This window comes from Sturnus vulgaris, chromosome 18 (assembly GCF_052056855.1).
Source record: "Sturnus vulgaris isolate bStuVul1 chromosome 18, bStuVul1.hap1, whole genome shotgun sequence".
Classification (NCBI taxonomy): domain Eukaryota; kingdom Metazoa; phylum Chordata; class Aves; order Passeriformes; family Sturnidae; genus Sturnus; species Sturnus vulgaris.
Window position 1 is genome coordinate 5,110,731 of NC_142260.1, and position 22,409 is coordinate 5,133,139.

The 22,409-nt window shown below is 46.5% G+C and overlaps 1 protein-coding gene across 2 annotated transcripts; it reads left to right on the top strand.

Annotated features, from left to right (window-relative positions):
- The first annotated feature begins 1,496 nt into the window (after window positions 1–1,496).
- Window positions 1,497–22,268, top strand: RMDN3 (regulator of microtubule dynamics 3). Of its 2 annotated transcripts, none has more exons than XM_088175512.1 (12): window positions 1,497–1,680; window positions 2,522–2,810; window positions 3,336–3,482; window positions 6,906–7,164; window positions 7,880–7,982; window positions 9,393–9,453; window positions 16,695–16,770; window positions 17,563–17,640; window positions 18,803–18,901; window positions 19,448–19,501; window positions 20,435–20,515; window positions 21,050–22,268. In XM_088175512.1, the coding sequence occupies exons 1-12, from the start codon at window positions 1,536–1,538 to the stop codon at window positions 21,101–21,103; spliced, it is 1,446 nt and encodes a 481-aa protein (XP_088031638.1). In that variant the 5' UTR covers window positions 1,497–1,535; the 3' UTR covers window positions 21,104–22,268. The 2 variants fall into 2 exon arrangements, with proteins under 2 accessions (XP_088031638.1, XP_088031639.1); XM_088175513.1 differs by having other exon boundaries at window positions 1,499–1,680; window positions 2,597–2,810.
- The last annotated feature ends 141 nt before the right edge of the window (window positions 22,269–22,409 follow it).

Sequence of the window (22,409 nt, forward strand, 5' to 3'; positions counted from 1 at the left end):
CACTGCATATATCCATTATTATTAATGTGTTATTGTTATTAATTGTTGTTGTATTTATTATTGTTGTTGTTAATCGTTATTATTGACATTGTCATTGACCTCTTGGTTTGGTGAGATACAAGAAACCCCTGATGGTCTCATCTTCCTAAAGCATGTCCCACACATCCCAAAATGTCCATTTGGAGTTCTCTGTGGGATACCTCCCCCCACGGGTTAAACATCAGCTTGTTTTGATCATTCCCATCCTCAGCAGAGCCTCCTCCCCAGGTCCTGGAACAGCTGGAATGTTTGCTCATTGCTCTCCTGTCCCAGTGCAAACCTGTTGCCTAATGAACCAAGGGCACATTTCACCCAGCTGGATTGGATTTTGACAGAATTCCCATAATCCATGACCCCTTTGGACATCCACTGGGCACATGTGGTCTGTGGTTATGCAGGGAATAATATGGATACGAAATCCAGACCTTTCCAGAAATTAAAGGAAAACTAGCCAGGGTTCTGGCAGCCTGCTCAGCTCCAGGTCTGACTCTTATGTGGCTCTTTCCTGGGGAAAAAAGATAGTAAGGAAAAAAGAGGGAAATGAGAGCAGAGCTATACATAACATTTTAATATTGAATTTCTTGAGGAGATACTGAAATCTGGGAGGCAGCCGGAGTGCTGATGGATCTCATCCATCATCCCAAAGCAGCTTATCACCCTCTGGCTCCGAGCTGGCTGCTCCCAGCTCTCCTTGGACTGGGCTGGCTCGGAATCGCTCCTAATAATTCAGATAAAGGGAAGCAGAAGGTTCTGCTTGGGTTTGGCTCAGCCCAAATCCTGCTGTCACCCAAACCCCCAGGAGCGGGGAGCGCACAAAGGGTTTGGTTTTCCCTCTCCTGACTGCCCCTTTCTCCTAAGGAATCCTTTGGCTCTTCCAGAAAAAGGATTCTGGGACAAAGATCTTCCTAGGGAGGTCCTACCAGGAAGGTAACCACCCACCACATTTCCCGTAGAAGGGAGAATTCCAACCCCAAATGCCTGGGACGATTGTTTGGCCATTCCAGTCTCCTTTGCCTATTCCTCCTGAAATCCATCATCTCATCCCCAAACCCGGCGGCTCTGTGCCCACAATCCCACAAACCCCGTGCTCAGCTGCCATGGGCATCCCAAATCCCCTTTTTTGGGGAGGGACACGACACAGAGTGCCGGGCTGTGCGGGGACACCCGGCCTGTCCCCTCCGCAAGGCGTTGTGACCACGACGGGACAGGCGCCGAGGTGACAGCAGCAGGTGCGGAGCCGGCGGCCTTGGAGGTTATTTTCCCGGGACACTGGGCGGACCCAGCGCCTGGGGGCCGGCGGTGACACCTGCGGAGGGTGACACAGCCCCGGGTGCCCGTCCAGGTCCGAGTGTCGCCACACGCTGTGGGCGTGGCCTCGCCGCCCCGCGCTCCGGTGACGTCACACGCGCACAGACCACCCCTTCGCTTCCCGATTGTAGCGTATCAGTGACGTCATCGCGCCGCGCCGCCGGCCGTGTCGCGCGCCCGGAGCGGCCATGGCGGTGCCGGTGGCGGAGCCGGCCCGGGCCGGACCCCGGCTGGGAATGGCGCTGGGGCTGGCGGCGGGCGCCGGCCTCTGCCTCGGGGTGATCTGGGCCGTGCGCCGCCGCTCCAACGAGGCGGCGAGGTCGCCGCGCCGCGGTACGGGCGGGATCGAGCGGCGGGGAGGCCGGGTCGGATTGAGGGAAATGGGGCTGGAGTTGGCCTTGGAATTGGGGTTGGAATAGAGGGAGTGAGGCTGGAATGTGGGAAAATGGGATAGGGAGGCGTGGAGCTGGAATGGGGGAAATGGAATGGGGTTGGAAAAGGAAGAATGTGGGAAATAGGCCTGGAGAATAGGGATTGAGTGCCGGGAATGGGATATAATGGGGGAGTGGGGTTGGGATAGGGGGCAGTGAGGTTGGAGTGTTGAGCTTTTAGAAATGCTGATTCAGAACCCTGAGCTTGCTGGGTTTCATCCATGTCTGTGCAAAACTTCGGGGACAGAAAGTGAAACCGCGTTTTTCACAGCAATCATAGAATAATGGAATCCTGGAATGGTTTGGGTGGGATGGGACCTTAAAGCTCATCCAGTCCTACCCCCTACCTTGGACAAGGACACCTTCCACTATCCCAGGTTGCTCCAAGCACCATCCAGCCTGGCCTTGGGCGCTTCCAGGGATAGGGTAACCACAGCTGCTCTGGACAACCCCATCCTCTCAGGGAAAGATTCCTTCCCAGTATCCCATATAAAGCTCCCCTTTTCTAGTTTGAAGTTATTCCCCGCTGTCCTGTCATTCCAGGCCCTTTTAAAGAGTCTCTTGCTATTTTTTCCTCAGGCTCCTTCAGGCACTGGAAGGAGCAGTTGGGTCACCCCAGAGCCTTCACTTTTCTAGTCTGAACAATCCCAATTCTCCCAGCCTTTCCCTGCAGCAGAGCTGCTCCATCCCTCTGATCCCCTCGGTATCCTTTCCAAATCAAGCTTCCTATCCCCTGCCAACAGACCCATGGCCAGATTTCCCTCCCCCTGGAATCCTTTCCTGCTTGGGTCTGACAGCTCCGTTGTGCTCTGGTGCAGCCCAGCCCGTGCCCGTGCGCAGAGCGCAGCTCCCGTCGGGTGAGGGTGCGCGCGATGGAGCCGTGCCCACCCCCCTGCTGAGGCAGAACGAGCAGCTGGAGCTGCTGGAGCGCCTGGACTTTGTGCTGAAGAACGTGATGGAGCTGAAGAAGGAGGTGGAGGAGCTGCGGAACAGCCTCCAGCACCTGGCGGTGGAGATCGTGGGGGAAGTCAGGTACTGCCCCCTCTCCTGGAGTTGGAGCATGGGGTTCCCAGGATCTGGGAATGCCTGGGCTGGGAGGGACCTCAAAGCCCACCCACCCATGGGCAGAGACACCTTCCACTATCCCAGGTTGCTCCAGCTTGTCCTGGAACACTTCCAAGGGATGGGGCAGCCACAGCTTCTCTGGGAAATCCATTCTAATGCTGCACTACCCTCACAGGGAAAGATTCATTCCCTATATCCAACCTAAATTTCCACTCTTCCAGTCTGAACCCATTCTGTCACTCCAGTTCTTGATGCAGAGGTTGGATGAACATCACATCTATGGATTCTGTATGGATTGTCCATGGAGGAGGATGTGCTTTACCTGTAGAATACAACAACAGTTCCGTTTGAGTTTACATAAACAGGAACAAACCATCTTGTGAATTCTTTGGATATAAAGGGAATTGGATGGAGTCTGCTGGAGAGGAGCAGGGGAATAACAGATATTCCACTACCAAATATTTATTTTTCTTCCTTTTTCTTTCCCTCCAGGAATCACCTGGAAGAAACCCAGCGTGTGACTCGCCGGAGGAAGATCCCCTTCTTCAGGGACAGAAGTGACTCCACAGGCTCCAGCTCCATTTATTTCACAGCCAGCTCAGGGAACATCAACACAGATGATGGAGAGAGTGAAGGGGGGTAAGCAGAGCACTGGGACAGATGTTTTAGGGGATTTGGTGCCACATCTGGGTAGTTTAGAACATAAAGGAAGGAATTTTCCTCCCTTACAGCCTGTTCTAATTTGCTTTCATTACAGTAAGTGTGTTACTGCCAGAGTCAGACTGAGAGATCTGAAATGATCCTGACTTTTAGAGAAAGGAAAAAAAAATTTGAGGGGGTTTTAAAGAAATAATTTGATTAAGGAACCTTGCAGAAGGAAGGAAAGTATGAGTCCATCCTAGCAATGGAGTGAGAGAGTTTGGAAATCAAATTTCCAGACAGTATATATTATAATTATCAAATCATTGAATCAGTGAATATCCTGAGGGGGAAGGGACCCAGGAGGATCATCCAAGTCCAGCTCCTGGCCCTGCACACGACTGAAAAGTTCTGTGTGGTGTAAGAACATCATTAAAAATGACAATATAGCTGCTGGTCTATTCTTGTTAGGTAACAAGTTCTGCACCTGTGATTGCTGATTTTCTGAGGAAATGCTGCTCTTTTGTGCCTCAATCTGACCACTTTTGTAGCTTCTGGGATATGGAAGTGTGTCCCAAAACAGTTGGTGTTGCTGTATGCGTTTTCCCAGAGCAGTTGGGATGAAATGTCATTTAAACATGAGTGGGAGCATTTCAGGGGGAATTTGGGCAGCCATATGACCTGGGGGCTGGTGCCAGCTGGCATTTCAGCAGGAATTTGTCCTCCCAGGACAAAGGACAGGGATCTGTGACTGCCCTAAACTCGTGTTTATCTCTGATAACTGGAGCTGGTGAGACAGCAGGGAACTGCTGTGATCTCACTGGGATTGTAGAGCTTCATTCAGCTCAGGTGGGTGTTGGAATGAGAGGGAAATTAAGGAGGGAGTGATTCATGGTGGTGTAATAAGTAACAAGACTGCAGAACAGATTTTAGAACTGTGCAGTTGGTTGTGAAGGCAGGACTTGGGTATTTGGGTAACAGCAGGTGCACTGAGTCACCAGGGGGGACAATGGTTTGTGTAAAACTGCTGGGAAAAAGGAATTTTGTCCACACATCCCAGCCCTGGCTGTCCTCAGATCATGGAAAATTGGGAGTTGTGACAGAGGCCACGAATTCAGAGTTACAGAAAAGGCACCTGCTGAGGGGACAGGGGTGTATTTTACTGCAAAACCTCATTAATTTATTGGGAATCCAGTGGTGGTTGGTGGAGTCCTTACATTTTAATTAACATCTGTAATTAGCTGTAATAACCACTGTGGGGATTGGTGGATTAGCAGCTGTCACCTGATTTAAAACTGGAATCTCAGGTAATGCCTCACTTGGTGAGGTATAAAAACATCAGTCAGGTCAGGACCAGCTGCCTGTAATGTGCAGTGTTCTCTGCTAGGGATGTAAATGTGCTTGAAAAGTAACATTTTCAGGTTAGGAAATGTAAATTTTGGGAAAAAAAATTGAAGCTTTGGACCAGGCACTGGGAGGAAGAATGAGCCTATTGCCAACAGATGGATTCCTTGCTGACAGCTGAATTCTTTCAGTGAAATTCAGAACAAAGAACCTCCATTTCAGCTTTATTTTGTAAACCATGTGGGCATGAACAGCTTCTCCAATTTCAGGCCCAATTTCCAAAAATCTAAGAGTTTTCAGGGGCGTTGTGCTGCTTAATTTCCCTGCGTGGCTTTGGGTTTTGAGCTTCTTCATCTCCTCTTTCCATGGGCTCTGTTTTCCTTCAGGATTGCCATATTAAAGCACTCCAGAGCTTTCCATCACTGTAAACTCAGGACAACAGGCTGATAACACCTAAATCCCTTAATCTCCCTGAAAACTTTGTGTTTCCTTTTCTTTTTGAACTGGCAGAATCTCGTAGGGGCTGTCTAGCAGAAAACACGGTTGTGTTTTGAGCTGAAGGACTGAAATCTTGGCAGCTGCCTGTAAAATGTTGGGGGTTAGGGTGGGGAAATCAGAGAATTCGAGGAGTTTGAGTTTAATTACTGGAAATGAGGTGATAATGCCATTAAGAAATGTGAATAAATGAGGGTTTTAATGTGAGACAGAGCCGTGCCAGTGTCACCTACCCTTGTGTTGGTCCATTAATTCAGTGTCATCTCTAGCGTGGCGTCCTTACTTTTCCTGCCTTTGCAGTGTGAGGCTGATGCTTTATTTCTTGCCTTAAAATGTTTCAGGACATCACGGTGGGGTTGGAGGCTGTGGTGGGGGAGCAGAGAGGGGAGTTCTTGAGAATTAGGGATGGTCCTCAGGAAGCTTTGATAGCCAAACGTGTCTTGTTATCTGTGTGTGGGCAAAGCCCTGTCACTGCCTCCTTCAGATAGGGGCTGTGGTCACATATCTGTGTCCCCAGACAAAGGCAGGGCCGCAGGGCTGTCCCTGGCAGGGGCAATCAGACCAGGACAGAGGGAAGCACAGCTGGAAGTACCCAGTGCCCTCAGGGTGCAGGGAACTCCCCTCCAGCAGAGCTGCTGAAGTTCTCTTGGGCAGTTACTGACTTAAATCAACAAAATCCACATGTTCAAGTGCACGTTTTGAAATGACTGGCTGATTTGTTAAGAGCTTGCAGGTAAAAGTAAGTGGCACAGATAGTCTTGTTTGAAAAGGAATCAGCTCTAAGTAGATTCCCTCCTGTTGTGGTACCAATGGTTTAAATTTCAAATTTTAAATTCCCAGCTTGGCTGCTGGGGGAACTTAATTTTCACCATTTTCAGGAGCTTTGATCTGAGCTTTACAGGATCGCTGAGGTTGGGAGAGATCTCCAAAGTCATGGAGTCCCACCAGCACCTCCATAATCCCTCATGTCCTGCTTTGTCTGACTGCTTCAGCTGCTGGTCATTCCCTGGGTTTTTAGCCTTGTGGTGAACCCTTGCTGGGTTCATGGGACATAGTCCTGGTGGTTTTCCTGTTGTTCTGCAGCTTTCCAGGTGGCACTGAGAACAAGCTGTGTAGCATTTAATATTCAGGATGATAGAGGTGTGAGGGATTGCCAGGACAGCTGTTGTGCCTGAAATTCCCTGGAACAGGCTAAAACCCCCAGGTTATATTTTGCACAGGGATTATTGAAGTTCTCTTTTATCACCTGTATGTTTAACTGCATTGTCCTGGCTCTGCTTTTAGCTGTTTAATTCTCTTATCCTGAAGGGCTGTGAGGGGGGAGCTGACAGGGTGTGCAAGGTGGGGACAGTTAAAATCCTGGAATGGTTTGGGTGTGAAGGGACCTTAAAGCTCATCCAGTGCCACCTGGCAGGGACACCTTCCATGGACCAGGTTGCTCAAAACTGACTTGGGACTTAACTTTGTTGTTGTGTGAGACACTTGGGTTGTGCAGTTTTCTCTGGGATAAACTAAGATACTCTTCCTCTCCTGGGGAACAGCTCCTCAAACTGCTTTGGTGATTTTTTTTTTTTCCCCCCAAAGTTACACGACGGCCAACGCCGAGTCCGACTACGACCGGGAGTCGGAGCGGGAGAGCGAGGACGAAGTGAGCTGTGACACAGTGAGGACAGTGCGCAGGGACTCCCTGGATCTGGTCCCTGAGGATGAAAACCCTCTGCTCGTGGATTCCTTGCTGGAGGAGGGGCTGGGGCAGCTCCTGGAGCAGGCTGACCGCCTGCACAGCGGGGATGAGCAGGACAGGAGAGAAGGATTCCAGTTACTCCTCAACAACAAGCTGGCGGTATAGGTGCCTTGTTGTATTTTCCAGCACCAGGGGAGGGTCAGTTTGGATGTCAGGAGGGGTTTCTTCACTCAAAGTCCAACGTGGAACTGATCCCCACCTTGTGACCCAGCCCAGAGCACTGAGTGCCATGTCCAGTCATTCCTTGGACACCTCTAGAGACAGAGACTCCATCACCTCCCTGGGCAGCCCCTTCCATTGCCTGACCACCCTTTCCAGGAAAAAATTCCCCCTGGTGTCCAACCTGAGCCTGCCCTGGCACAGCTTGAGGCCATTTCCTCTTGTCATATCCCTTGTTCCCTGGGAGCAGAGCCTGATTCCCCCTGGCTGCCCCTCCTGTCAGGGTGTTGTGGAGAGGGAGCAGGTCCCCCCTGAGCCTCCTTTTGTCCCTCCAGCCCCATTCCTTTCCCTGAACATGCTCCATCCTCACTGCCTTTCCTGTCTAGGGAAGCCCAGAGCTGGGCACAGCACTGGAGATGCCCCTGCAGTTCCCAGCACAGGGGGACAATCCCTGCCCCACTCCCATGACCACACTGAGTTGTAAATTTGCTGTGGTTCCACTTCAGTTCTTCTGGCATTGGGGCATTTTAAAGCTTAGAAAAATCCCTGCATGACTTCAGCTGTGAGTGCCGTGCTCAGCCTTTGTTCCTGACTCCTTGCTGGGGGCAGGACAAGCTCTGAGGTGGGATGTGTGGGATGTTTGTGTCGCCTGCAGTACGCAGGGCAGCGGGAATTCCTGTGGCGCCTGGCGCGGGCTCACTGTGACATGTGGGAGCTGACGGAGGACGCGGAGGAGAGGAGATCCTACGCCACCGGGGGTAAGGAATTCCCTGCTGGCGCTCAGCTTACAACCCCTCCACTATTGGTTTGTAACTTCATTTCTCCTCTTCAGAGTCGGGATTGAAATCACAAGAGATGAAGTTTTGTGTTTGGACTCAGTTGTTTATTAATTCTTATCTACAGCACTTCTAGCTAACAAGCTAAAAGCGAAAAAATGGAGCACTATCTTGCTTGTTACAAAGTCTTTTAAGGCCTAATTGTCCAATTAAAAACTAACAGCTAAATTACTTTTACTTTTGACCCAATGACCAAACACCTGTGACTCACAGTGTGGCATTTTCTATCCAATTAAAAAATGCTACCTATACCCAAGAAGAAGAAAAATAAGAAGGAATAAAAACCAACACCCCAAAACCTCCATCTTGTCCCATACATATTCCTATATTCTAAAACCCCAGTGTTGCACACTTCTATTCCAACTACACACCAGGGATTGTAGTTCTGTCATTCAATTTTGGAAGCCTTCTCCATGGCCTCGAGTCAAAAGCAATGTTCTTTTGGGGGTCAGAAAGTTCAAAACTCCCAGGTTCCAGGGTTCCAGCACTCCACCTGCTAGCTGATCTTATTTATTGGTTTTCCCTAAAATCTGGTTTTTGGGGGAGTGGGAAGCAATGCTTGAAACAAATTTTTTATGTTTAAAAAACTGAGCTTTCTGAAAGAGTCTAAATAGACTGAGACCTACTTAGAGCTGGGAAAGTTGTTTCTCAAACCTGTCATCTATTTCTCTGTGATACCAAAATAAATAATAAAATAAATACAAAATAAACAAGCTTTGGCTGTTTATCCAGCACACTGGATTATTTTTTGTTGCCAGCACATGCAGATCTAAAAACAGTACCTATTTTTAAATTTGCTTAAGGGATCCACTTTAATTTCATTCCCTCATTCTTCTTTACCACCTCAAAGGTGCCCTCAAGGTTTTAGGTGAGTCAGAATAGAGCAAAAATCATCTTTAGTACAGTTAAGATGTGCAACAAAAGATACTAATCTAAATAATTTCTATCTGGTTCATTATGCACTTAACTAAATAGAGTTAGTTAATACTGTAGCTAATATAATTATTCTTTTTATAGCATATATTAATATAATTAATAACATAATATATATAATTACATATAATTACTCCACTGGGAATCAGTGGAGTCATTTAAACATGGAATTCTAAGTTGAATATTGTCCTTTTAGCCATCAATAAGTGCTTAGTTTTCACTTTTTGAACCTCCCAGAGGATAAAATTATGTGTGGGATGTTTTCACGCCGAATATATTATCAAATTAACAAATAAATTATTTTTATGCCATTCAGTTACTCTGACAGCCTCAGAGAAAGAAATTGGGAGAGAAAACAACAGAATTTCTTACCTCTGACTACTTATTATTTTATTCCAGGGAAGGAAGAGCTGGAACTCGCCTTGCAGAAATGGGATCAAAGTGCTGAGTGCCACCAGTGGTAAGTGACTTTTTACTTCTTGCTTTTAAGAAATGTAGGGAAAGGACCTGGAGGTTTTTGTGAATTAAATAAATAATAAATACAACCCCCCCCCCAAACTTTTTTGCTGTTACTTGCACTGTGCCACACTGGTGGTGTTTTTCCATAAAAAGCCATTTTTAACAGCTTTGCTTACTTGGTGTAAGGAATTGACAGACAGTAGGTTTGGTTGTGATGGTAGGAATAAATTTAATCAATTTAATTATGAGTTTCTCTCTGAAGAGTTCTGGAGGAAAAGCTCTCAAGTGGAGCTGCTTTTGAGGCAAGAGGGGATGTGTTTGACTCCATCAGCCAAGGCTGTGAGTGTGGGCTTGGTGCTGTGCCAAATTCCCTCTTTTCCACTTAATTCTGGAGGAAGGAGATCCATCACTCTTACTGAACAGGCTTTTAGAGTCTCCTGGAAGTGTTTTCTGGCACTTCTCTCATCTCCCTGCAAGGCCCTTGGCTTGGAAATGAAAGGGCACAGCAGCATGTGGCTCTTTTTTATTTAAACAAAGATATTTTTTGTGTTTGTTCCATGCTAAAGGAAGGGATGATCTGCAGTTCAGCCAACCAACATTTCTGCACGGGGTTTTGGGAAGGAGGCAGGAGAGGGGGAAGGACCTTGCTCCCTTCAGCAGCCTGGATGAGCAGGCTGTGCTTCCAGCTCATGTGTGGAATTTTTAAATGTCCTTTACAAAAATTGCTCCAAAAGAGTTTGTGGAGTGGCACAGATATTTGTGGAGATAAGGGAACGTGCTTTTCTGCTAATCTGGTGAATTCCTGTGTGGATGGTGTTTGTCAGCAGTTGCTCTGAAAGACTGACAACACTTAAATTAGAATAAAAGAGATTTTTTTGTCTTCTTTCATGAAAACTATTGGGAAAAGAGGTTGCTAAATATCTTTACCAAACAAGATATCTGCTCTGGCAATGAGTAAATTTGCTTTAAGCCTTGTTTTGAGCTGAATAAATGACTTTATCATCTTAATCTGTATTTCACCTGTTGGTGATGAATTACTGCTCTCAATTATTAAGTTTTGATAGGAAGAAGGAATTTGGGAGCAGGAAAATCTCCAGCAGATCTTGGTGCTGGGCTCTGTCTGCTGGCTTAACATCTTTGAATTAATGGGGTTTAGTTACCAGGGTGAATCTTAAAATTCGTATTTTACAAAGCCAGGTTCTACTTCAGTGTCCAAATATTGACAATTTTGCCTTGGAATTCCAAGTCTGGGACAATTCTTGGCCCCTCAGACCCCTTTCCCAAACAGGGATAAGGCTCCTTCCTGCACAGCTACATCTTACTTTCAGTTCTCCAGGGCAGCTGGAGAAAGGAAACAGCAGAGCAGCACGTGGGAGGCGTGGGATTTCTTAGGAATGAATATTTGAGTCCCTTTATCAGCACACAAATTACTATTTTCCACCATGAATAGAACAGGAAATGATTCTCTTCCCAGCTCTGAAGTGGTCACAAGCTGCCTTAATTGCAGTCTTTCTTTATGCTAATTGAATTTACCCCTAGGAGAAAAAACAGCAGAGGTTTTAAAGCTTTTCTGGGGTGAATTTGATGCCCCAGCTCTTGGGAGAAGTGATCAGAGAACGTTGTTGACATTTATTTAAATTGCAGTTTTATTGTCATATTTCTCTCTAGTGACTAATTCCCTTGCTGAAGACTCTAATCCTTTGTTACCTTCTGTCATAGGGGAATAATTTATTATGTCTCACCACCCATGTTGTCTTTCCAATATTCTTCTCCCTCTCCCTTACAGTTTTTCTGACAAAAGTGGGGGAATTCAGTGCAGGACACGAGCTGTGGGAGTGGCATGGCTTTGTCCTGGTGTGATGGCCCTTTGCATTTTTTCTTCTACACACAGCAGTCAACATCATCTTTAAACGGCCACTTTAATAGAAATGTTCTTAGTTAGTTTGCTGCTTAGTTATTTTGTTGCTTAGGTTTTTTTTTTCACTCAGCCTGATGGTGCAGGTCTCCTGGCCTTTTTTTGGCTCTGTGTGTGCATCATTTCATGTTGATTTTCTCTTAAAAGTTTCCGGATTCCTTCAGATGAAATTGTGCTGTTTTTTGGTGCTTATTCATTGTCCTTTGTGCTCATTATTTCCTCCTGCTGCCCACATCAAGACAAGAGTTTGCCTACAGTTATCCTTGCAAGGAAAGCTTTTTCCCCTCAGTGCCTCGTTGTTGTTCAGTCATCACTGACATTTTAAAGGAACAAAGGAAGAAAATAGCTGGTGAGGGGAAGGATTTCTGCTGGGGAATCAGAGCTGGCTGCAGCTCCTTTTGGGGTTGGATGGCTGGAAGGATTTGACAGCAGGAGGAAAAGTGGTTTCTCAGGAGTGACAGGGAGAGCAGTAAGTGCCTGGCCTGGCTTTGGGATCTGCCCAAGCACAGAGAGGTTTTCATGGCTCTGTTGTGTCTGTGGAGTGGGGACAAAGCTCTGCTTGTAGTCGTTGTTGTTGGAAGGCAGCCGGTCCCAAGGGAGCCATCTCTGGGCAGGATGGAGCTGGAGTTTGCTCGGGGCTGCACAGACAAGGCAGCCTTGTGCAGAGGGGCTGATCTCTGCCCCTGCTGCCCTTGGGAAATTCCCTTGGGAAAGGGGGCAGCTCTGTTAAATGGGCATTAAATGCATTTAGTGCCTTAAGAGTATGGGAAGTGAGGGATTTACAGGGAATGATCTTAGAGCCTCTCTGCTCCTGACTTACAATTACCTGGTTCTTACCTTGGATTTGGACACCAGAGTCATTCTCTGCTTTGATTGTCAAAGATCCCTGAGCAGGTAGAATTTTTTTTGTCCATTTAAACTGATTTCTCCATGAGCCGATTTCAGCTCTTGAGTAGGACAGAGCGAGTTCCTAAGTCTGTTCTTGCTTTTAGGGATGCATGGATGGATGGATGGATGGATGGATGAGCATCAGTGGTTGCACAGAGCTTTCAGAAAGGAATCAAGAAACAACTGTGGCCTTTTAGAATTCCCAGCCCATTCCAATGCAGCTGCAAGCACAGGCAGCAGCTTTAGGGGTTAGGAAAGGAGAGAGAGCTGTGGATTTGCCTTGGCTTCCATTCTTCTTGCTACAAGTAATACTGGAAGTGCAACCAGAGGGATTTCAGAGAAATCTGAGGATAATGGTGCAGGTGCTGTGCCAGGAGCTGTAGTTTGACATTTTGCTCTGGAAATGCAGCACTGCCTGCTCCCATCCCATGGCTGGGGAAGGAATAATAAGCTCCAGCCCTCTGGGAGTTATCCTGTGTGTTATGGAGAAGTGGGATTGGGTTGGATGAGTCTCCAAAATGCGCCCTTTCCTCTGGAGAGTCTGACAGTTTGGTGGAACATCTTGCTCACCAGCCCTGCTCAGTTCTGTGGGTACATCTGGCTGTCCGTGGGCAGATCCTGGATTTTTGAAAAGTCACAGCATTCCGGATATGCCTGGGAGATGACTTTAATTTAACACCTGGCACTGCTTCAGGATTTAACTCTTGGTGCATCACTGCCCAGATCTGGCCAGTTCTGGATTTATGAGCTGAGCATTTTGTGTTCTGCTGGCAGATTAAAGAGGGAATTTGCTGTCAGTGTGATATGGGTGGGGGCAATTCTAGGGAATAGGTGTTAGGAGACAGTTCAGAATGTAGAGAAGGGAAAATAATATGGAATTAGAGCTGTCTGAATGCACCCCCTGGAAGGTGAATTCAGAAATGTGAACATCCAGAATACAGGAGCTCTCCCATATGGATATTTGTGGGCTGGAAGGAAAGGGAACATCAGCCTTCCCCACTTTTTCCTTCCATCTTGTCTCCCCTTGGAAGAGCCAAAGCTTTTTTTTCCAGCCTCTTCAGGATCAGCTGGTCATTAATTTCAGGTTGGATTTCAGGAATTCTGCTGTCTCTCCCAAAGTACTAATTCCCAAATATTATTTTAAATTTTGGTTGTTACAGCCTAAATACCTGCCTGCTAATTCCCTGTCCCCTTACTCGAGTGCAGGGACTCACATACATCTAACAGTGCACAGAAAGGTGAAAAACTGGGAATGCTCATAAAATATTGGGAAAATTATCTTTGAGGTGGTTAAAAGAGCTAAGAGCTGTGTTTGGGCCAGCAGAGCAGAGCACCCTGTCTGTGCAGGGGGAAGCTCTGTATTCCATGGCAGAGTCCTGCTTCCAGGGAAGTCAGAGGGCAGAACCCAAAAAGTCTTCACAGTCCTGAGCCTGGGGATTTAAGCTGGAAGATCAGGCTCTCTCAGCTGGGGGTTCCTGCTTCCACTGAGTTTATTTTTTAATAAATGGGGGAATCCTGAGCTGAGATTCCTATGGGAACTGGTGTGTCAGCAGCTTAATGAGGAGTCTGGCTACTAATTAATCAAGGGATATCCTGAGGAAAGCTCTGGATGGATCTGAGCACTAATGCATAGGGCACCCACTGGTTACAGGGGATGAAAACCCCCAAAATCATTATTTTTAATTATTTTTCCTGGTCCTGCTGCTCAGCCCTGCTGCACCTCCACAGTGCCTCTGGTGATGCTCATCCCATCGAATGAGCTGGAATGAATGACTCCATTCTGCCCAGCTGAGCAAGCAGGGGAGAGAACAGCACAAAGCAGAGCCTAAAATCCCACAAGTGCAGAGTTGTGGGTGTGAAAATCCCCATCAGTCCAGTGGTCCTGAACCTGGGATCAGCAAAGCTGGGTTGGGAAGAATCATCTTTCCTGGGAATACAGTGAAAAACCAGATCCCACATATAATTTTTTAGTTTATTTCATGGCACCAGAATAGGACTGAAATTTAATTTACTACTGCTTTTATGGCTTTTTCATCAACATTTCACCAGGCTGTTAAAAAAGCCCTGGAATTTATATTTGACATGAGACAACTTTGTGATTTATTGTCTAGGAATATTTTATCTCATGCTCTTAGAAAATAAGCTTTTTATTGGCTTGTATTTCTCAACCCCTGTCATGTTGTGGTTAGGGATGTTTTGTCCAGGCTGGTATTTGTTGGGAAATAAACTGGAGAAGATCCTAAAAAGACTTCTCCATCATCTGCACACAACAGAGTGGGGCAGTGGAGCCCCAGCAGCAGGAAAAGATTTTTTTTTCCAGCTTTTCCAGGAAAAGATTTTTGTCCCATAACACACTGATCTGATAATCCTTGCCATTACCATGAAAAATAAATTTTAGAGCTGATCTAGAGCTTTTCCACAAGAAAGTTGACAAATTAAAGGAAGAGATTTAAGGCAAAATGCTAAATTGGTCATGAAACACAACTTTGTGCTGTAACTTACACACTGGAAGTGGAGCAGTGAGGTATGAGGAGATTTGTGGGATTTTCTGACTCTGAGGAAAGTGTAATTGGAGATTTAAAGGTCTCCTGACAGATCTCTGCACATTTGCTGTGGTTAATCATCCCAAAGGATGCTGTGGGATATTGATGTCAGTATCTGTGGCAGCACTGGGGTGTGGGTGTAGGAAAGGGGATTTATATTTGCATCTTTCTGCTTTTCAACTTTTTTTTTTTTTTTCTGTAAGAATGAGCCACGTTACTTATTTCTGTCTGTTCCATCTGATATTTTTTGAGCCAAACTCGGAGAAGGGATGGAAATGTCCTCCACTCCCAGAGCTCTCACCCAAGCAGGATAAGAGAGGCCAAACTTCCATCTGCGTGTTCTGTCCCACTTGAGAGCTCTGTGAGCTCTTGTTTCTCGGGAAGTGATGCAGGGAGGGAGGTTTTGAACCGCCGTGATGGGAGGGCACAAATCCACAGGGAATTAATCTCAAATGTCACAGCTCGTGCAATAACTGCTTTTGCTGGACTGAGGCTCACAACTCGCAGTCTCCTACTGGGTAAAACTAAATGGCTTTGCACTTTCAACACTGAACATGTGTCATTCTGTTTCCCAGCTGCAGGATGTAGGTAGGTTTTCCAAGTATTTCCCTGGAAGTAGAAGCCTGTGTGCTGTAGCTGGGCTGCTGCATAAAGAGGCTGCTGTGCCCTGTAGTTCATTGGAGCTGCTCCTGGTCTGCCTCTTGCTGCAGTCACTTCACTCTGCACTGCTCTGTGTCCTGGCACAGTTTTCCCTGCTCAGAGAAGCAATTCCAGGTGTGGAAGTGTGCTGCTCCTGGTTTTTAGCCATCAGTGCAGTGAGTCTGTGTCACACCCAGCCCCTCCACCTGCCTCATCCTTCCAGCTCATTCCTTCCTGGGTGCTGCATTTTTGCTGCTTGTGTCTTTTCCCTGTGAGGGATGTCCTGTATTCCTTGTTTTCCCCACTAAGGTGTGAAGCTTTAATGCACTTCACAGAATCCTGGGATGGTTTGTGTAAACATCCTGAGAAAACAATTCGGAAAACTTCTAAAAATTACAAATAAAAAATGAAAAAAAAACCCTCTCATCTCTTCCTGTAACTCCTCACACAGGATACCACTTGTAAACGTGGTACTTGTATTATTTAATTAGTGACTTGTTGTCATTTTCTTTTGTCTTCACTTAGAGTCAGGATTAAAAACATGAAGGAAATGAATTTTCTCGTGTTTGGGCTTGGTTGTTTATTAAATCTTATCTAAAGTACAGAGAGTTTTGTAACACTTCTAGCTACCAGCTAAAAGCCAGCAAAATGGAGGTGAATTTAAAAGACAAGGTTTTTTTAAAGCTAAACAGTCCAATAAAGAACTAACACCTATATTATTTATACTTTTCACCCAATAACTAAACTCCTGTCACCCACAGTATAGCACTAACTATCCAACCAGAAACTACTACCTAAAATCATTAAAAAAAAAAGACAACACCCCAAATCCTCCGTCTTGTTCCATACCTATTGCTATATTGTAAAACCTTCAAATTCAAAACCCTTCATGTAAAATCACACACTTCTGTTTTAACTACACACAACTCTAACTCCATCACTTAAATTTGGAAGCCTTCTCCAAGGCCTTAAATCAAAACCAGTACTCTCCTGAGGGTCAGTGTCAAAAAACACAAAAAACTCAAAAATCCCAAGTTTCTAAGTTCCAGCAGGTTTGGGTTGGAAGGAATCTTAAAGCTCATCCCATTCCACCCCTGCCATGGACAGGGACACCTCCCACTATCCCAGGCTGCTCCAAGCTCTGTCCAGCCTGGCTTTGAGCACTCATAGACCTTCCTTCTGCAGCTGTGGACAGCAGGTAATGGATTAAATGTGGATTCAACCCCAGCTGGCTCATGCAGGTGTTTCCCCATGCAGGTTTGCCATCCTTTGTGGGCGGGTTTCAGAACAGGAGAGCATTCCCAAACGCATCCAGGCTGGATATGTTTTCAAGGTGAGTGGCCAGGAGGTGCTGGGCTTTGTGTGAGTATCAAACAACATTCATTTCTGCAGCAGGAAATTGGGAAAATTGGCTCCAGTTCTTCTTAGGGAAGCAGGAGATCTCAGAGGTGCCACGAGTGGATGGTTTGGGGTGAGGAGGCTGATTCCAGCCTTGCCTTTTGGGAGTGACTGGGCTGACTGTGCAGTTTTACACACAGTAGCTGCAGAAAAAAAATCTTGCAAATTAATTTAGGTAAAGGATGAGACTTAGAGCTTGAAACGTGGAATTATTATGTGGTGACAAGATACAGCACCAGCTTGTCTGCAGTAAGTGCCTGTGAACAGCCCACACCCTCCCAGGAAGCAGTTACTGCTCAAAGAGGATTTAATTTCCCTCAGATTCCCTTTTTTTTTTTTATTCCTATTATTATTACTATTGCTATGGTGCCTTGTGGATGTTCCAGGGGAAAAGGATGTACGTGGAACAGGCCACAGGTAATTGTTTCCCCATCAGCCTTTGGAATGATCAGCGAGGTTATGGCAAAGCTCTAGAGCAGGAATAAAATGCAAGGCAGCTGCTTTGTGAGTGTTTGCAGTAATTCCTGTCCTCGAGGCTGGAGAAACGCTGCTTTTCCTTGCTCACTGAATCCACTCTAAGAAAATTCAGGATCTGTGTCTGCAGCTTTACTGATTGTGACATTTAAATTGTGGATTTCTTCCTTTCCTCTTTCTCCACTGCTCTTCTCATGGGTATTTTATTTGCTTCTGACAAAGCTGTGACACTGCTGGTGATGCTTTCCCACAGGAGCACATTGATAAAGCCATTGCCCTGAAGCCTCAGGACCCACAGCTCTATTATCTCCTGGGCAGGTGGTGTTACCAGGTAAGAGAGTTTATTTATTATCACCTCCTTCAGGCCTCTGAAGAGTTCAGAGCTGCACCTTTGGGTTTTTAGTCACTGCTGGTGGCATGGGAGGTGAAATGGGTTAGGAGAAGCCCGAGCTGCAAAGTCCTTTGCTGTTCCCAGTGCTTTACTCGGTAAAAACAACATTCCTTCCATCCTCTGAGCACACAGGGTTGTGGCCAAGGCCATCTGAGGAGCTTCTGCTCACAGGGTTGGTGTCTGATGTGCTGCATGTGTCCCCCTGCCACACTGGCAGCACGTGCCAGCTGCTTTATGCTTCCTGACAGGGAAAAGCTTGGAGTCAGATGCCATCAATCAGATTTAGAGCCTAAAAATGGGAATAAAAGTCTGCAGTGACTGTTGCTGTTCCATTTGTGCCATTGGAAAGCACTTTGTTGGGAATGGGGCCACGGTGCAGAGATTGTGACTGGGATAATTGGCAGTGGGAATTACAGAGCAGCCCTGAGCTGAGCTGCTGGGAGCTCCTGGCTCTTTTCCTGTGTGGAAAAAGAATCTTCCTTCAAACTCAGCCTGGAGGTGCTGCAGCCATGGAATAAAGCCATGGATGGAGAAGTATGGTCGTGCTTCATCCTAGTCTGCATTGTTAGAATTATACAGGATTAAACAAGGTATTGTCAGAGGGAGGTGCTGGAGTCCCCGTCCCTGGAGGTGTTCAGGGAACGCCTGGAGGTGGCACTCAGTGCTCTGGGCTGGGTGACAAGGTGGGGATTGTCACAGATTGGCCTCCGTGGGCTGGGAGGGTTCTTCCAACCTAAGTGATCCCATGGTTATCTGGGGAAAGGGTTCAGCCTGCCTCTCCCAAGGAATCTCAGGGTGGGGAGAGCAGGTTCTTGTGGAAGGGAGGGCACAGGTGGGGACTGGTGTGGATGCAGCAGGGCAGGTTGGGATTTGGGACCATCCAAATCCCAGATGTCTGGAACTGCAAAAGCTGACTTGGGAAGAGGGAAACCACATCGGTTGAATTCTGTGGATAGTCTTGGATACTCCATGGGAATATTCCACCAGTGCCGAGGGGTTTGGCTTCCTCCCGGGTGCAGGAGCAGCTCCCAGGGACTGGGCAGGTCCTTGTTCCTGTGCTGGGGTGGGATGGATGGGCCAGGTTGCCCTTTTCTCCCTGCAGGTTGCCCACCTGGGCTGGCTGGAGAAGAGGACGGTGTCAGCGCTGTTCGAGGCCCCTCCCACGGCCACGGTGCAGGACGCGCTCCAGAACTTCCTGCGGGTATGGAAATCTGGGAATCTGCCAGGAGAGGGCATCACTGCCCTGCACAGCCCACACGGATGGGAGGGGGTGCCTGGATCCCTCCTGGTGCTTCCCATGGGACCTGGGTGGAAGGAAAGCTGGTGAGAGAGAAAGCTGAGAAGCATCAATTCTAGAACAGCCATACAAGAGAATGGGATGTTGAAAATGTCAGAATTACAGCCCCAAGTGTTGGGGATTGGTTTGGGGGGGTTGGTTTTCCTTCCTAAGGCTGCACAGTGATTCCTTGCTCTGTGCTGGATACATCTGGGCTGTGCTTCCAGGGCCTGGGAGCTGGGAGCTTCTCCCTCAGAATATTTTACTTAAAGCCTGGCTGACTTTTCCATTTCGAACTTTTCCAGACAACTGCTTGAAGGTTTCAGGGGCATAGTGCTTTATATATTTAGTAAGATTCTCCTGCCATCTGGTTTTTTTTCCTTTAAAAGCTTCCTGATATAAGAATTAACTGTGTCCTTGCATATCCTAATGTCTTCTCTTCCCTGTCACACCCTCCCTCTGTTCCTGTAGGTCGAGGAGCTGAGCCCAGGGTTTTCCAAAGCAGGAAGAGTTTACATTGCCAAGGTAACCACTCACTTCCTCTTTGTTCAGATGGTAACAAATACTTGTATTAAAAATCACCTTTGGCTATAAAGTGCTGACTAGTGGAAAACACTCTATGCAGGAGCAAGATTTTATAGGATGATATTTCCTTTTATCTTCTAAATCTTTTTAGGCCTAATCACCTGGTGCAGAGGCTTTAAAATTCAGGAGTTTTACCTTTGAGTCACCCAGTGGAGCATCCCTGGTTTTTAACAGATTAAATTCTGTATAAAGCAGGAACTTGGCAGCCATGGGCTGGAGGTTTAATCCTTCACCACCATGACTTCTGTGGTGATACACCAGAGAATCATGGGGAGAGGTAAAGGATAAAGTATTTTTCTTTTCCTGTCCATCAGAGGAATCTTGAGCCCTCTTGCTGAGGGATTTTTAGCTTCCTCTTCCTGGATGCATTTCATGGTCTCCAAATACCTCCAAGACTCTCTGGGCACACAAAATCTTCCTGTTCCCTGAGGGATCACTGTGCCTCAGCTTCTGGTCACATGGAGAATATTTCATAGCTATTTTGGGACCTGAGACTCCTGTAGATAATATTTATTACATTTTCAGCAGGCTAGGAAACGATGTGCTGCCAGCAGAGAGGTTTTGTGGAGAAAATGGTGTGAGGAAGAGAGGAAATAGCAACTGAAAATCGAAGCAGAGCTTTGAAAAGGGTGAAAACCACAGAGACACCTTCAAATGTCCAAGCAAAACCCGGTCTCCTTCCCCAGAATGAAAGGGAGTAAAATATATTCAGTATTCCAAGATCTGGTGGTGCTTCTGAGGCCGTGTGGCTGAGGATGCTGCAGTGCAGAGGGTTAAGAGGCAGGAACAGCTCTTTTGAGCAGTTGCCCAGTTCCATTTGCTGCCTGTTTTTTCCCATTTAACCCTTCTCCCGATGCAATTTTCTCTTCCCAGTGCTACAGGGACCTTGGGAATGCCTCAGCAGCCTTGCTGTGGATGGACCTCGCCTCAGAGCTGCCAGGGAACACCAAAGAGGTGACACTCAGCAGGGAGCAAAAGTGGATTGTGCCCCACAGAGAGGACAGGGAGCAAATCCAGAGGAGGGACAATAAGTTAGTTGGAGGGATGGAGCACTGAGAGAACTGGAATAAAGAAGCTCGTGGTCCCCTAATTGTGGCCTTCCAGTGACAGGAAAGATGGAGAGAGACAATGTACAAGGGTCTGGAATGACAGGAAAAGGGGGAATGGCTTCAAACTGAACGAGATTATGCTTGGATCAGGTATTAGGAGGAAATGCTTCCCTGTGAGGTGCTGAGGCCCTGGCACAGGGTGCCCAGAGAAGCTGTGGCTGCCCCATCCCTGGAAGTGTCCAAGGCCAGGCTGGATGGGGTTTGGAGCAGCCTGGGATAGTGAAAGGTGTCCCTGCCCATGGACTTTAAAGTCCTTTTCAACCCAAACCATTCCAAGACTCCACAATATCCATAAAAGCTGGTTAGGGGTTGGAGAAAAAGAAGGGAAATGGTGTTTTTAATTTGCTTTAATTTATCTATTTCCCTCTTGCGTTTCCAGGATGCAGAAAGTGAGAAGGAGCTTCAGGAGATGCGCTCAGTCTGGGAGGAATAATTTTGGAAACACTCATCCCACTGCAGAGACAGTAAAATTCCAAATGGATTTCACGATCCTGACAATTCCAAGCACACTTCATGGACAAGGAACAAGAGGTTACAGGAAAACACCCAGCAGCACATCCAGGAAAACATCTTGGAATGAATGGGATAAAATCGTGGTTTATTTTCCTTTGTGCAGCACTGCATGTGTTTGATTTTAGGGTCCCTAAAAATGTTACATTCCTGAAAAAAAGGGGAGAATGTGGGGAGTTACAGGTAGAGTTTGTGATATAAAAATATTTGTGGTTATATGTATATGGCAGATATACGTGAGATGTGTGGTATAAATACGTATTATATATTTTTATATGTGTGTGTATAAATATATATATATTTATTTATATATAATATATATATGCACATATATATTTTTTATCACTCACTCTGCCTGTTGGAAAGCCTTGCTGGTGAGCTCCCAATTCATTCCTTGAATGGAAAACTTGAGCCAAATTTTTTCCAGTTTATTTGTACTCTCTTTTCTGTAGTAATTAATGGAATCAGTTGTAATAACTCATAAATGCCTTTTTGGGAGATCAATTTCCATGTGGGACCAAGGAACTTTTCTGCACAATCCAGACTAGATTTTAAGAGGTTCATTAGTCAAAGAAATGAGGAATAGGATTTTAAACTTCACGATTTTCTCCCAGTGAAGTTTCTGTTTTCTCTCACACGAGGCTGAAAAAAACTTCTGTCCCTTCAAACTGTGCTGCTGGAATTTGTGAAGTAGTTCTTGATCAGAGAACAGGTTACAGGAGCAGGAATATCCTGTGGCAAAGATGATGTTTCGCTGTGATGATCCTCTGCCACTGACCAGATTAATTCTCTTCGAATTAATTATCTCCTGGACTAATGAGGCGGCGCCGAGGAGGTGAAGCCAACGACTGACATTCCTCTTGCAGCTCCTGGGGACCAAACAGGAACAGGGAATTGTGCTGGATGCTGACACAGATGGGGAAGGAAAGCGTGTTGTGGAATTCCCCACATATTTATCAAGCTGATATCCCTTAAAATTCCAATGGCAGCTACTGAACACTAATTCCTGAATGAATGTCTTGTTTCATGCTGGGGTGGTTGTGAGGGGTAAAGTGATGAGTGTATGAGTAAAACATTCCTTAAATGTTTCCTGTTTTTTTTTTTGCCTTGCACTGTGTTGGGTTTGTTGCTTCCTGAAATGAACACTGAAGGGGGAAAGTGCAGCAGACTCCAGCATGAAAAATTCCTGGATTGCAGGCGTGGATGCTGCAGGGCTGGGTGACAGCCTG

Bases quoted from the DNA above. Each gene is read 5' to 3' on its own strand.
- RMDN3 (XM_088175512.1), top strand. From the start codon at position 1,536: ATGGCGGTGCCGGTGGCGGAGCCGGCCCGGGCCGGACCCCGGCTGGGA. The intron at 7,165-7,879 runs GTATAGGTGCCT...TGTCGCCTGCAG, and splicing joins TCCTCAACAACAAGCTGGCG to TACGCAGGGCAGCGGGAATT. The intron at 17,641-18,802 runs GTAAGAGAGTTT...TTCTCCCTGCAG, and splicing joins TGGGCAGGTGGTGTTACCAG to GTTGCCCACCTGGGCTGGCT.